We start from the raw sequence: 14,445 nt of genomic DNA on the forward strand, positions 1-14,445 counted from the left end.
TTTCTGGATATGTTTTCCAGATATATGGTTCGACTACATCGTGGACTACTAGAAAGCAAAAGACCGTTGCTCTGTCTTCTACAGAATCGGAGTGTAGTGCTTTAGTTGATTGTATTTATGAAACACTATGGATAAACAAATTGTTTGAAAACTTGCGTTTGCGTAAAGACCAATCAGTTGTAGTGTACGAAGACAACCAATCAGCAATAGCGATAGCTCGATCGGATACGCCGTCTAGGAAATTGAGGCATACGGAAGTGAAGCTTCACTTTATTAAGGAATGCGTTCAGACTATTAAGATAAGCGTACGATTCAGACCGAATAGTGATCAACCAGCAGGTCTCCTGACCAAAGGTTTTCCACTAACATTGTATGTTTTTGGGAATACAATAGTGATTAGTTAGAAGAGGGGTGTTAAGGTGCAACTAACCACTTGATACCGACTGTATATATGTAAACCTTGGTTGCGTGATAGAAACTGTCACTGGTAACGAAATAATACACACACTACGTTTGGAGAAGCTGAACCGGCAACACGTGTGGTCTTTCACTGAAATATCCGAAAGATACATGTTTTATCACGGGAATCGAAGGAAGATAGCATATCATCCTGAACATTCAGACTCTTGATTGTTAATTCACAGTAATCAACTCCTGGGGCGGTTTTTGGTAGTCGAAGCGATTACCGGCACCGATCTTCACACGGCAGTACCAGGGTTCGAATCCCTTTGACTTTAACTATTCAACTACGGAATAAATCAAAACACTGAGAGCGCCAGGAAATGGCTGGTCCAAAACCTTTCGAAGTTGTTGTAGTGCCCAATGCGAAAAAGAAGACAAATCGATTCCTGCGTAAGCGACAGACTTCCAGTCCTCCCAGCTAATAGCGCTGAATGTTTTTTTTTTTTTTTTGTAATAAGTATATTACTTTTTGCTTTCAAATTCGTTTTGCAACACTGTGATTTGACCTATTTTCGTGGTATTGTAAGTGAGGCTAATGTTTCATCGCCTCAACAGCTAACGCACTTGCTGCTTTATTAACTCCATTGATGAAGCGACTTGGCTGAAGTCCATATTACTCATCAATGGGAACGATGCGCATCTCCTACTCTGCTACGCTCGTCTTACCGGTACGCGTTACAAAAAAAAAAAACGAACTTAAAGAAGTATTATCTAATACGCGTCGGCCATTCCAACTACACACACTGCACAGCGACGATCCATCGTGTGAAACCAACAGTCGGGCCCGGCCAATTGATGAAAGCCACCGTTTTCGGTATCACCGGACCGGGACGGCAGACGTGTCCAAGCCGGGGCACGTCCCGGGTAACTTAAGATCAAATTAGCCGTTAAACTTCGCTTTATCGTTTACTGTATTAATAGACCCGCAGCCAAACCTGGCCACCTAGCCCATGGTGCGGGTCAGCCGGGAATGTCAGGTAGCAATCAACACGTAGCGCTAGACCATATTAATCGTCGTATTTTAATCGACGATCATATCGTTAGCTCTGAGGTCTCTGAGGTGCCCCAATTGAGTGGAATGAAAAGCGATAGTTAGATAGGCTAATAGCTTGTAGGAAAATTGGTACCTCTTAGACTATTTTTGTTTTAAATTACGTACATATTCTTACAGCCAGGCAGTGCTCCGTCACAAATCATCCAGTGTAGCAGGTGAGTTGATAATTAAATGGAACCTTTTTGTTACACGAATATGAAGTAATCTATACATGATCCTCAATCGATCTGTATGGGATCCTTTAATAGTGTGATGTTTGTTGTGAAAATAAAATTATGTATAGAAATATAAAATATAATGTGATGAAAAATATCCTAGCTACTAGCTAAGCTAGGTAATATACTAAGTACATTGAGACATCACCTTTTGCTAGTAAAACGAAACCATTTTTATGTATCGTCAGTGGAAAACCCCCTTTGCTAAAAGCCGGCTGACTTACCTTAGGTCAAATATTTCGGAACCACACACACTTACCACGCTGTTCATTCGCGCTTCTCATCCTCATGGGGGGCGTGGATTGCCGATTGCATGGCCGTTAATGGAATAAGAAACAAGTGCAAAACACCACTAAAACACATATTTAGAGCTCCTAACGTTATCGGCGAAAGGTAATGCTTTGCCGTGATACCAGGAAATCGTGCCAATACACCAATTTGCCGCATTCCTTGCGCATAATACATTTATATGATAGCGGGAAAGCCCTGTACAACAGCACCGGTAAGTGATTTTATTTGTAAATATAAACGCATATGGTTTTGGCCTGAACTAAGCAAATTCAACTATGTAAAACAATAACACACACACTCCCACACAAACTATGCCAAAAATCGTGGAGGCCTATAGCCTGGAAACACGCAGTACTATTGCCCACTTTCTGTCTATTTTCTCTCCTCGGTTTGTGTGTTGTACACTCATTTCACACACTTGCTTCGTGTCAATGGCAAGCTGCAACAAATTGGAGGGTAAAGTAATCTGCTTCTGACGTAACCCTAATCTACTCACAACCACCACATACCAAATACGATACGATCCCAGCTCTTGCGCGGGAGCATTACCTGTTTTGCTGCGAATCCCGGTATACGACAAATGCCGCCTGCTTGAAGCCACAGTTGGGGCTGTAATCGCGCCACGATTTAGGCAGGAGGTCGCGTCCGGAAAGCATCGAAAGATACTTTCACTAGCCGCAATAAAAATAAAGTAATACTGGCAACATACTGATTACGGCATACGTGATCGTGGTCGACCAGGCCTGGTTTTGGGAATCCGGCAACCTGAACGAAGTAGAACATTGGTTCTCCAGCCAATCCTTTATATTACCTCACATTTGATAGGTTTGGGGTTTTATTTTTTGAATATTGTCAAGTAAATTCCGATCTGCTCTTTCACAATCTCAATCATGTTTTTTTTTTAGTATATACAAGAATTGCTGAATTCGGTAGTTCACAAAGAAAGTTTATCTTTCTACACCCATAAGCGAAATATTATTATTAATTTAAATGTTATCGCTTTGGCGATCATCAATTCCATAAAAAAATAGAACTGTAATTTGTTTGCGGTTGTTTATTTCTTTGGAGCAAAACATTTGCTTCTTATTTGGCCTGTATCTTTAATTTGTTATTTTAATACCTCTCGGTGTAAACGATTTTTTAGTCATATATAATACAAATCATACAAGAAGCAGGTTAGTATCAATCATAACTGAAAAATAACTTGGAAGGATGGAGCATGAGGGAGGATGTTGATTTGGAGGATAAGTTGAGCAACAGGGAGTTACCACAGACGCAGTAGCAACAGAGCGCGAACAACCATACGAGGTCGAGGACGCTCGATCATCTCAGATATCGTGTGCTTGATTAGCGGTGAAATTTGATTAATTTTTTGCACAGTTGCTTCCCTGCACAGAAATGTATTAGGTATATCTCTTTAACACCACGTGAGCCAAGATGGGGTTTGCTCAGTTTTTGCGTGATTCGGTTTTTTTTTTTCATTGTATTTTCGTTTAATTTTTTCTGCTTCCTGGCTTAACAACCTCTTAGGTCATGCCTGCCATTTCTGGCTTAAAAGACTTATTGATACCATGTAGATGGATACTCAGGTCCTCACTACGAGGGGCACAGGTTCGGATAGGATTTGAACCCCGTTCTTGCGTGTTGTTGCTGTCGCCTCTACTACCGCACCCATTCAAGTTATCCAAAAGCTTATCGATTCATAGTTTGCACACTTTTTTTTACTTTAATTTTACACGGCACTTGTCCAGCGCCGATCTGCACACGGGGATCAAATCCCATCCAAATTGCCGTTACGAACGCAGGACTGTCTTGATTGTCAAGCTTAGGGTAAAGTAAGTCAAGCAAAGGCAGAAATATGATTTCCGAGACCTTTCGAGGATGTAGTGTAGTGGCAGAAATATGCTAGGTAAGAAGAGTAAGACGGCGCGGTACAGTAGCGCAGTAGTTGCAGCAAGATTTTCTATCGAATAAGAATAATATGAAGAAGAGGATGTATGACCGGTAGCTCAATACAGGGAAAATGATCTCGGCAACCCTGAGTGTAAAGCGGTCAACGGTCAATTCAAATTGCCAGCGGTTAAGCGGCTGATCAAACTTAACGCCTTGTCAACGCCACAAACAATATAGCGTAGCTACAAAATCAAAATAATATTTTTTGTTTTTTGAAAACTTATTTGCTTTATCTTCACGTGCAAGGTGTATGTATTTAGAAGGTGGATTTTTATCGATTTGACAGGGCGACATTTTAGTCGAGTTATGTCAGAGTTTGTTTACAAAAACATATGGTATGGGGCTACCAACATGAACAAACAGCCTCGATTCTCAGTCCTTTGAGCAATTTCGCTAATTTATGGGTCATCTTCGCATTTTAAGTGTTGTCCCACAGACGATTGACGATATTTGGTTGCATTTTTCGTCAAAAAATCGCAAGCGATACCAACACCGGCGCCTCCTCCGACGCTGCCGTCACTCTTCTCAATACCCTTCCCCTTGATCACCACGGAACTGTTATGTCAGGTCGAGAAATGTCAATTTGCTCTAAACAACTCTACCTTCTATATCTACATACCTTGTTCACGTGCAAAATTTATTCTATCGCATTTTCAAATTTGTGTGGATTGAGGCATCAAGGTTGCTATAGATAAATGTCAAAAGATTTCCGTCGCGAAGACTGTCATCGTGGATGGCCGTGGGGTCGACCTGCAATGAAATGTAAAAAGCGGTTGTCATTTGTTGTGAAGCCCAGAAATTCGTGACAAAGCAATAATATTGTAATTTCAGATAAATCAACCGAGAAACATGGTAAGTTCGTGCTAATTTTCCAAGTGAAGATCGTCTAAGGGTGAAACATTGAAACGTTTCTTTAACTGTACGTTTCATTAGCTTTTGTTCTGTTAACCTCACTATTTTGTTGTATTTTCTATCCAAAGTTCCGCAACCAGTACGATAGCGACGTGACGGTATGGAGTCCACAGGGCCGTCTTCACCAGGTCGAGTATGCGATGGAGGCCGTAAAGCTTGGCTCTGCGACGGTGGGCTTGAAAAACAAGGAATACGCCGTTCTAATTGCACTGAAACGTGCGTCGTCCGAGCTATCGTCGTACCAGAAGAAGATTATTTCCATCGACGACCATCTGGGTCTTTCGTTCGCCGGTATCACGGCTGATGCCCGAATCCTTAGTCGCTATCTGCGTCAAGAATGTCTGAACTACAAATATTCTTACGACGCGTACTATCCGGTGGGGCGCTTGATTAGCAATCTTGGCAACAAGATGCAAGTCTGCACGCAACGGTACGACCGGCGCCCGTACGGTGTGGGGCTGCTCGTGATCGGATACGACGATCAGGGCCCACACATCTACCAAACCTGCCCGAGCGCTAACTTTTTCGACTGCAAGGCGATGTCGATTGGATCCCGTTCCCAGAGTGCTCGCACGTACCTCGAGAAGCATTTAGCCACCTTCCCCGATTGCACGAAGGACGAACTTATTCGCCATGGCGTGCAGGCGCTACAGGATACGCTGCCGAACGAGGTGGAGCTGAACAACAAGAATATCTCGATCGCGATCGTAGGCAAGGGAGAAAACTTCCACGTTCTGGACGAGCAAGAGAATGACAAATACTTGAGCAACATCGTGCGCCGTGGTGGTGCTGCTGCCGAAGCTGCCGTCAGTGGACAGCCGCCCCGTGACGATGGCGACGACCAGCCCCCAAACGTACCAGCGGATCCGATTCCGGTAGTGGCGATGGAAACGTAAACGAATCGCATCCGCGAATAAGGGGATCGTGCGATATGCAAGCTTCGACGTTTCCGGAGCATCGCCACGATTTCAGCCCAACCTGGAATGTTGCTGTGCATTTCGAAAACTGAAGGGTGGGAGTTTGACGTAGCTTGTGCTATTTCAAACTCCCACCCGGATATCTGCTGATCAGAACATAAGAACACTCTCTGGGTGATTGTCTTTACTTTGAATTGTATTTTCAATAAAATCGGTAATGAATGTTCATTTGGGCACTGCGAAGCGTATCAGCATAACGACTGCGCGTTATTAAAGTTAATACTTTGGTGGAGTGTTTGTATCATCTATCGAACTTGGCTCACGAGGAGATATCACCAGCGGCTTGACGACGTAGAATCCTACGTGTAATGAGATGATTGTTCCGACCAACAGGCTCAACATTACTTTTCGATCCATTTCTATTGACTTCCGTCCACGGGCCGGTTATGTGCGTTTTTAAATATTGTTGCCGTAGTAAGCTACCCGTAAGTTACGCACTATTATCATAGGTTACGTTGGGACCGGCTACTTGATTGTGATTTTAGCTAGACATTTTGACAGTTCATGTTGGAGTTTACTGAAAAACAGTGATGCACACACATATAGCAGATAAACAGTAAAAACAAAGCCAATTGATTCCTGTAAACTTTTTGGAACGAGGAAGACTGCTTTTTAGTGTAGCCGTTTAGGAAGCTTAAAAATTACGCAGACACATTTATTTCCATTTTTCAAAGATTCCCGCTGAGACAGAAAATTAACGGCAGCTACGATGACTTGGTTCTCAGTTGTGATATGATTCAAGTCTTTCCGTTATACTTGATTCTAATCTACCAAATAAAAAGAAGAATCGCTGAAAGATTTAGTGAATATTGAACAATGGAGTCCAAATCCAAATGCTTCACACGTTTTTCGTAGTAGCATCAAAGAAAAGTCACCAATACTTCCTCATTACTAGCAGATACACGAAAATTGAAAGTTGCGGGACCCACCTACAGCCAATCTGTTGACCAGTGGGTCTGCTTAGTGCTAGGCTAGTATGATCCGCTCCAGGAACTTTACGGTTGTTTTTAGTTCAAGGCCATTCGAGAGCTCAGGACCTCTCATGGCCTCTTACCGTTCATGATTTGATATTTTCTCTCAAGATTCTAAGCTTGATACACCTTCATCATTTATAATCGGACTTGATATCGCAGTTATGAATGATAATCTTTATCTCCCTATCGCCTCGCTCTAGGTCAGTTTCAGAAAAGACCCGCACACCAATTCCTCAAATCCGTAGCCAAGGTACAGTACTCTACAATCGAAGAATTCCCAAACCTCACACCAGCGCAATGTTTAACTAAACTACTGTGAACAACAACATAACACTGTAAACACACAACACCGAACTAAGTTTGGGATCCAATTGGTTTTATATTTGCTTTCGCGGTTCTTGAACTGATGATGACACTTCAAGCACCGAGCAACGTTGGATGTTTCAGTGACTTTTGAAACATAACAAACTCTCCGGCATTCGGTATGCTGATGTTTAGTTAGCAAGTTTCCTCTTCTTGTGCAGCTTTTCCTTAGGCTATCGAGCCGGCATTGGATGCGATACGGGGCCACAGGTCAGCGCATTCTTTCGCCACGGGGCCAGTGATAGCAGAACCTTTCATTTCACCTTTATTGTTCACTATCACTCCGGCATTATCCTCAAAATAGAGGAACACGCCATCTCGCCTGCGGAACGGTTTGCGTTGCCGAATTACGACGGCCGGCATTACCTACAAAAAAAAGGAGTAAATGAGAATTCGACACTCAACAAAGCACACTAGCATTCGATTCAACAGCATTGGATCGAACGCACTGACATTGGATCAGAATATGTTGGCGGGATTAAAACATTCTTCGGCAACCTTACCTTCTTTCGCAGCTCTGGCTTTCCCTTCTTGACCGTAGCAACGAACATGTCGCCAACTCCAGCGGCAGGCAGACGGTTCAAACGACCACGGATGCCATGGACAGCAATGACATACAGGTTCTTGGCACCCGTGTTGTCAGCGCAGTTGATGACGGCGCCAACCGGCAGACCGAGCGAGATGCGGAATTTTCCTCCCGCGGATCCTCCACGTCCTGTAGATGAAAGCAACCAACAAACACTGCATTAGCAATCGGCCCAACTAAATCCTCGCTCCGATCACCACAACAGCACAGCCCGATCCAACCACCGCATTCACCACAGTTGGTATCGCTTTGCTTGGGCCAAACACGCCTGTAGACTTGATTGTAACCAACATAATAACTACGGTTTGCACATGGTTCGACGCGGCAGGACACGGCGGCAGTATCGGAACATTATTCGGAACACTCAGTACGAAAAGTAGCGCCATTTACCTCTCTTCGACATTGTTTAAATCTGCAGCAAAATCAAGTGTGTCTTTCACACAAATCCGATTGCCGGAAAAAGAACGCAAGACAGCCACGATTGACGTATCGTTGACTTCCGCTAGTGGAAATGACAGCCGGAGCAAGAAAGTTGCGAGCATGCAAAACATTTTCAAGCACAGCGCTGTCATCTTTGAACACCTGCGAAAAATATTCGGAAAAATTACGGAATAAATGCTCAAAAACTCGATGGTAATTCATATTTTAAAATATTTAGAGTAAATTGAATATATCACACAAAATTATGCTGTTTTGATGCCGTCGTCTGAAATGGTACTTGGGTAATGAATTGACACCGACAAGTTGACGTGTCATGAAAATAGAAAAATTAAAACATTTTCAACAAAAAGATAGGCACTCGGTATCATTATCCAGAATTCTAAGGAAATATTTGCACTGTACGAATATCCGGTGCGAGTGAGCATTGTTGAAGAAGGTTAGAGCAGAACCAGAGTAGCGCAGCGGGATGTTGACTAACTTTGAAACAAAGTCGGCTCGCGTGAAGGGGTTGTCGTTTCATCCAAAACGTCCATGGATTCTGGCCAGGTAAACCAATCAATGATTATCCGGTTAAATGTGTCTGAATCTGCCGAATCTGATGATGCCATATTAATGTGTTGTTGGTGTTCCCGTTTTCAGTTTGCACAGCGGTGTTATTCAGTTGTGGGACTATCGCATAAGTACATTGATTGAAAAGTTTGATGAACACGATGGCCCGGTACGTGGCATCGCGTTCCACAACCAGCAACCCTTGTTCGTGTCCGGCGGGGACGATTTTAAGATAAAGGTTTGGAACTACAAACAGCGCCGATGCATCTTTACCCTGTTGGGTCATTTGGATTATGTCCGCACCACCGTATTCCACCATGAGTATCCGTGGATATTGAGCGCCTCGGATGATCAAACCATCCGCATTTGGAACTGGCAGTCGCGGTCGTGCATTTGCGTCCTGACCGGGCACAACCATTACGTCATGTGCGCTCAGTTCCATCCGAGCGATGAAGACATCATTGTATCGGCATCGTTGGATCAAACCGTGCGCATCTGGGACATTTCTGGTCTACGCAAGAAAAACGTTGCTCCCGGACCTACCGGTTTGGATGACCATCTGAAAAACCCTGGTGCGACGGACCTTTTCGGGCAAGCCGATGCCGTGGTGAAGCATGTGCTGGAGGGCCACGACCGAGGCGTAAACTGGGCCAGCTTTCATCCTTCGCTGCCTTTGATTGTGTCCGGTGCGGATGACCGGCAGGTGAAGCTGTGGCGCATGAACGAATACAAGGCCTGGGAAGTGGATACGTGTCGTGGCCACTACTACAACGTGTCCTGTGTGCTGTTCCATCCACGTGCGGACCTTATAATTTCGAACAGCGAAGATCGCAGCATACGTGTCTGGGACATGACCAAGCGCCAATGCATTCACACATTCCGTCGTGAAAATGAGCGCTTCTGGATACTGGCGGCGCATCCCAATCTGAACCTATTTGCAGCTGGTCACGATTCGGGCACGATTGTGTTCAAGCTCGAACGTGAGCGTCCGGCGTACGCTGTGTACGGTAACTGCTTGTACTACGTGAAGGAACGCTTCCTTCGCGAGCTCGACTTCAACACGAATACCGATTCGGTTGTGATGACCATACGCGGTGGAGGAAAGACGCCCGTCTACAGCATGTCCTACAATCCCGCGCTCAATGCCGTGCTGCTTTGCACACGAACCTCCAACCTGGAGAACAGCACGTACGATCTGTACAGCATCCCGCAAAAAGACAGCGGTTCGCAGAACAAGGAAACCGAGAGCAAACGCTCGTCCGGTGTAACGGCTGTCTGGGTGGCGCGGAACCGCTTCGCCGTGCTGGATCGGGCCAATCAGCTGGTTATAAAGAATTTCAAAAATGAAGTTACGAAAAAGATACAGACACCAGTGTGCGATGAGATATTCTACGCCGGAACCGGCATGCTGCTCTTGCGCGAACCCGAACACGTGACCCTGTTCGATGTGCAGCAGCTTCGCTCGCTGGCCCAGGTAAAGATTGCCAAGTGCAAATACGTCGTCTGGTCTACTGACATGAGCCACGTGGCACTGCTGGCCAAACACACGCTAAACATCTGCAACCGGCGGTTGGATTTGCTCTGCTCCATTCACGAAAGTGCGAGAATTAAATCCGGTGCGTGGGACGAATCGGGAGTGTTCATTTACACCACCTCGAACCACATCAAGTACGCGATCATTAACGGCGACCATGGCATCATTCGGACGCTCGATCTGCCGATTTACATTACGCGCGTCAAGAACAGTCAAGTGTTTTGTCTGGATCGGGAATGCCGCACACGCTTGCTCACGATCGATACGACCGAGTACAAGTTTAAGCTGGCGCTTATTAACCGGAAGTACGAGGAGGTGCTGCACATGGTACGTAATGCTCGGCTCGTGGGGCAAAGCATCATTGCGTACCTGCAGCAGAAGGGCTACCCCGAGGTGGCCTTGCACTTCGTGAAGGATGAAAAAACGCGCTTCGGACTCGCGCTCGAGTGTGGCAACATTGAGGTAGCGCTGGAGGCAGCTAAAGCGATGGACGACAAGCAGTGCTGGGAGCGTTTAGCCCAGAGCGCGTTAATGCAGGGCAATCACCAGGTGGTGGAGATGTGCTATCAGCGCACCAAGAACTTCGACAAGCTTTCCTTCCTTTATCTGATCACGGGTAATCTGGAGAAGTTGAAGAAGATGAACAAGATTGCCGAAATACGCAAGGATGTGTCGGCCCAGTACCAGGGTGCACTGCTGCTTGGTGACGTTGCGGAGCGGGTTGCTATATTGAAAAATTGTAAGCAAACTTCACTCGCTTACCTAACCGCGAAAACTCACGGCCTGGAGGAGGACGCTGCGCAGATGGCAGAAGAGTTTGCGGCGGAAGGTAAAGATTTGCCGGAAGTCAGTAAGGATGCTAAGTTCCTGCGGCCTCCGGTTCCCATTCAGCAGGCCGAAAGCAACTGGCCGCTTTTGACCGTTTCGAAGGGATTTTTCGAAGGAACCATGATGTCGCGCGGTGCTACTACCGTTCACCAGGCACTAGCTCCGACGGAAATGGTTGCCGAGGCCGCTGAAGAGGAAGATGGCTGGGGTGTGGACGATGATCTGCATGACGTTGACCGGTATGAGGATGCGAAGAACGATGACGAAGCTAAACCCGGTGAAGGTGGGGAAGGAGCCGGCTGGGACGTGGGTGACGACGATCTGGAGCTGCCGGAAGAATTGATATCGAAAATTTCAGCTTCGAACGCCGGCAATAAGAATTTCTTTGCAGCACCACCGAAAGGGCATCTTCCCTCACACTTTTGGACTATGAACTCACAGCTGGCAGCGGATCATGTGCGGGCTGGTTCGTACGACTCGGCCTGTCGCTTGCTGAACGATCAGGTCGGTGTGGTGAATTTTGCACCCTACAAGGAACTTTTTATGGAATCTTACGCGGCATCGAAAACATCGTACATTAGCTTGCCCCACGTCACTTCCCTGTCGGCCCACCCCAACCGGAACTGGAAGGAACTGAATCCCAAAAATGGTCACCCTACGCTTGCCTTTAAGCTGAACGATCTGGTTCAAAACCTGCAAGCCTGCTACCAGCTAACAACGACGGGCAAGTTCATAGAAGCGATCGAAAAGTTGCAAAACATCATACTCTGCATACCGCTGCTGGTGGTGGAAACGCGGCAGGAAATCGCGGAAGCACAACAGTTGCTCACCATCTGTCGCGAGTACGTGGTGGGGCTCCAGATGGAGACGGTGCGGAAAACTCTCCCGAAAAATACGCTAGACGAGCAAAAGCGTATCTGCGAGCTGGCCGCATACTTTACGCACGTGAATCTGCAACCGGTGCATCAAATTCTTACCCTGCGCACGGCACTGAATCTGTTCTTCAAACTAAAGAACTACAAAACGGCCGCTTCCTTTGCGCGACGGTTGCTCGAGCTTGGTCCACGGCCCGAAGTAGCACAGCAAGCACGGAAAATATTGCAGGCCTGTGAAATGAATGAAACCGACGAGCACACGCTTCACTACGACGAACACAATCCGTTTCACACTGTGTGCCGTTACGTACAAGCCCATCTATCGCGGAAAGCCGGAGGAAAAGTGTTCGTTGTGCTCTGCCTCGTATCAGCCGGCGTACAAAGGTGTAACGTGTGCCGTTTGTAAGGTGGCTGAGGTGGGCAAGGATGTAATAGGCTTACGCATTAGTGCATCGCAGTTTAAGTAATGATAGTATTTCTTCGCCGTACGGTGATGTATGATTAAATTGTGAAGCGCATTTTCCATGGGCAGAAAAAAGAGCAAAATTTGAATTTTAACTTATAGCTAATCAAGTATCTTGCGCATTTTATAGCAATGTTTCGAAGAGGTATCTCGTCTCACGTTGAATGATACAGCTTCTCAAACATTCCCAGAGGCCCGATCATCCGTGCTTATAAACGTTTGCTGGACTCTACGAAATGGACAACCTTTATTGTACCAATTATACCAATAAAAATATAATCTTCCTTAAAAATGTATTCCTTGTCTTTCGGAAACGGCAATTCAAATTAAAATAAATGTTGAGAAATGTTTATCAGCTTAATGCTAACAGATATATAATTTCTTCTAGCAAGACAACGATTGTTTAAAGTTTAAATTGTATTACTATGGTTTCTATCAGAAAGATTGCGGGCATTAGCATTCATGTGTTCTATCTGTCATTCAGCGGTGAAATCAAACACCGTTCCAACATCTTTAGAGCAAGTTTCATAGAGTGTAACCCGTTCCTTATTCAACGCCAATCATGATACCTACTAGATGCATCCGATTAAGTGATCAAAAGTCCATTAGCTTACCCATGCTGGGGCTTGGCACTTACAAAATAATCTGGCACAGATGGAAAGGAAGCCATCAAGCAGGCCATCGATGTGGGCTACCGAATGTTTGACACGGCTGTAGCGTATGGCAATGAAGCGATTGTTGGTGAAGCTATCCGTGACGCGCTTCGCGAACACAGCCATTTGACACGTGAAGATTTTTTCGTCATCTCCAAACTATGCGGAACGCAGCATCGGTTTGATCTGGTTGAAAATTGCTGTCGCACGTCGGTGGAAAAACTAGGTTTAGATTATATCGATCTTTACTTGATGCACACACCTGTTGCTCTACGGTGCACGGAAAACAGCTTGACCAAGGGATCGGTACAGAACTCCTTCGACGACACTATCAGCCCAACGGAAGCGTGGTTTGGATTGGAACAATGCTATCAGGAAGGAATTTGCCGTTCAATAGGCGTCTCCAACTTCAACGAACAGCAGCTAAATACTCTCCTGCAGGAGGGATCGGTATTGCCGGCAGTAAATCAGGTTGAATGTTCGGTTGGTTTCAATCAAAAATCATTGCGCCAATTTTGCGAACACCAACAAGTGCTCGTTATGGGATACTCTCCGCTGGGAAAACAAAAGCTTTCGTTCTTATCCAATCAAAGTGTAAACGAAATAGCCCTGTCGGTTGGTAAAACTCCTGCTCAAGTCTGTTTGAGATATCTCGTGAGTATTGTGCCAACTGCTTCATCGTAACAGTCATGTAATGTACTTTTATTATTTCAGATCGATGGCGGCGTTGTTCCGATAGTAAAATCTAGCAACCGTTCCCGTCAGCAAGAAAATATGGATGTTTTCGATTTCGTGCTCACCGCACAGCAGCTGAAAGTATTAGATGCCATTGCAGGACAGGAACGGGCATGCAACATGCATCATTTATCAGCGGCCAAACATTTTCCCTTCACCGATGGCGCTTAAAACCTCGTGCAGCTAGCACATGGCAGTATATATACATTCGAAAAATGCACCGATACCTCTTGACGGGCCCTGTAATGAAAGAAAATTTATACAAATAAAACCCCTTTTTCGCAAAACGCATTCTGAACGATCTTTGCAAAGGAAAGTGTGAAATCAGAATGGATGATTTGTTTACAAACAACTCAACAGCTGAACGGTTTCGGGTTTAGTTTATACTAGCTTGTTCAAATGTTTGTGAATGAATTATGATGATTTTTTTTAATTTCGTCACTAAAAACACTGCAATTACAATGTTTTGTGCTAAACCACGAGCGCACTTGCTGTTCAATGAGGCGGTAGAGGTAATAGTTGATCCTAATCCGCCATACAGCGAAATGAGCGCTGGGTTGGCGTACGCTGGAAGAGTGCA

At 45.4% G+C, this 14,445-nt stretch overlaps 4 protein-coding genes and 1 long non-coding RNA gene across 5 annotated transcripts; 3 read left to right on the forward strand and 2 right to left on the reverse strand.

The window, feature by feature from the left end:
- Positions 1-4,671: 4,671 nt before the first annotated feature.
- LOC118510998 (proteasome subunit alpha type-1-like) lies at positions 4,672-6,084 on the forward strand. The gene is made up of 2 exons (XM_036053513.1): positions 4,672-4,827; positions 4,956-6,084. The coding sequence occupies exons 1-2, from the start codon at positions 4,825-4,827 to the stop codon at positions 5,781-5,783; spliced, it is 831 nt and encodes a 276-aa protein (XP_035909406.1). The 5' UTR covers positions 4,672-4,824; the 3' UTR covers positions 5,784-6,084.
- Positions 6,085-7,193: 1,109 nt separating this feature from the next.
- Positions 7,194-8,330, reverse strand: LOC118511001 (60S ribosomal protein L23). Its single transcript, XM_036053516.1, has 3 exons — positions 8,178-8,330; positions 7,705-7,916; positions 7,194-7,567 (listed from the first exon to the last, which is right to left on the reverse strand). Exons 1-3 carry the CDS (start codon positions 8,188-8,190, stop codon positions 7,370-7,372), a joined length of 423 nt encoding a protein of 140 aa, XP_035909409.1. The 5' UTR covers positions 8,191-8,330; the 3' UTR covers positions 7,194-7,369.
- A 196-nt stretch (positions 8,331-8,526) lies between these two features.
- On the forward strand, positions 8,527-12,773 carry LOC118510993 (coatomer subunit alpha). Its single transcript, XM_036053508.1, is given in 3 exon segments — positions 8,527-8,774; positions 8,868-12,300; positions 12,302-12,773. Coding segments are annotated over 3 exon segments (3,693 nt in total). The 5' UTR covers positions 8,527-8,694; the 3' UTR covers positions 12,482-12,773.
- Positions 12,774-12,974: 201 nt separating this feature from the next.
- LOC118510997 (2,5-diketo-D-gluconic acid reductase B-like) lies at positions 12,975-14,156 on the forward strand. Its single transcript, XM_036053511.1, is given in 3 exon segments — positions 12,975-13,120; positions 13,122-13,784; positions 13,845-14,156. Coding segments are annotated over 3 exon segments (936 nt in total). The 5' UTR covers positions 12,975-13,039; the 3' UTR covers positions 14,037-14,156.
- LOC118511003 lies at positions 13,786-14,444 on the reverse strand. The gene is made up of 2 exons (XR_004906098.1): positions 14,326-14,444; positions 13,786-14,105 (listed from the first exon to the last, which is right to left on the reverse strand). It is a non-coding gene; the product is annotated as an uncharacterized LOC118511003 (long non-coding RNA).
- Position 14,445: the final 1 nt, after the last annotated feature.

Source organism: Anopheles stephensi, chromosome 3, assembly GCF_013141755.1.
Source record: "Anopheles stephensi strain Indian chromosome 3, UCI_ANSTEP_V1.0, whole genome shotgun sequence".
Classification (NCBI taxonomy): Eukaryota; Metazoa; Arthropoda; class Insecta; order Diptera; family Culicidae; genus Anopheles; species Anopheles stephensi.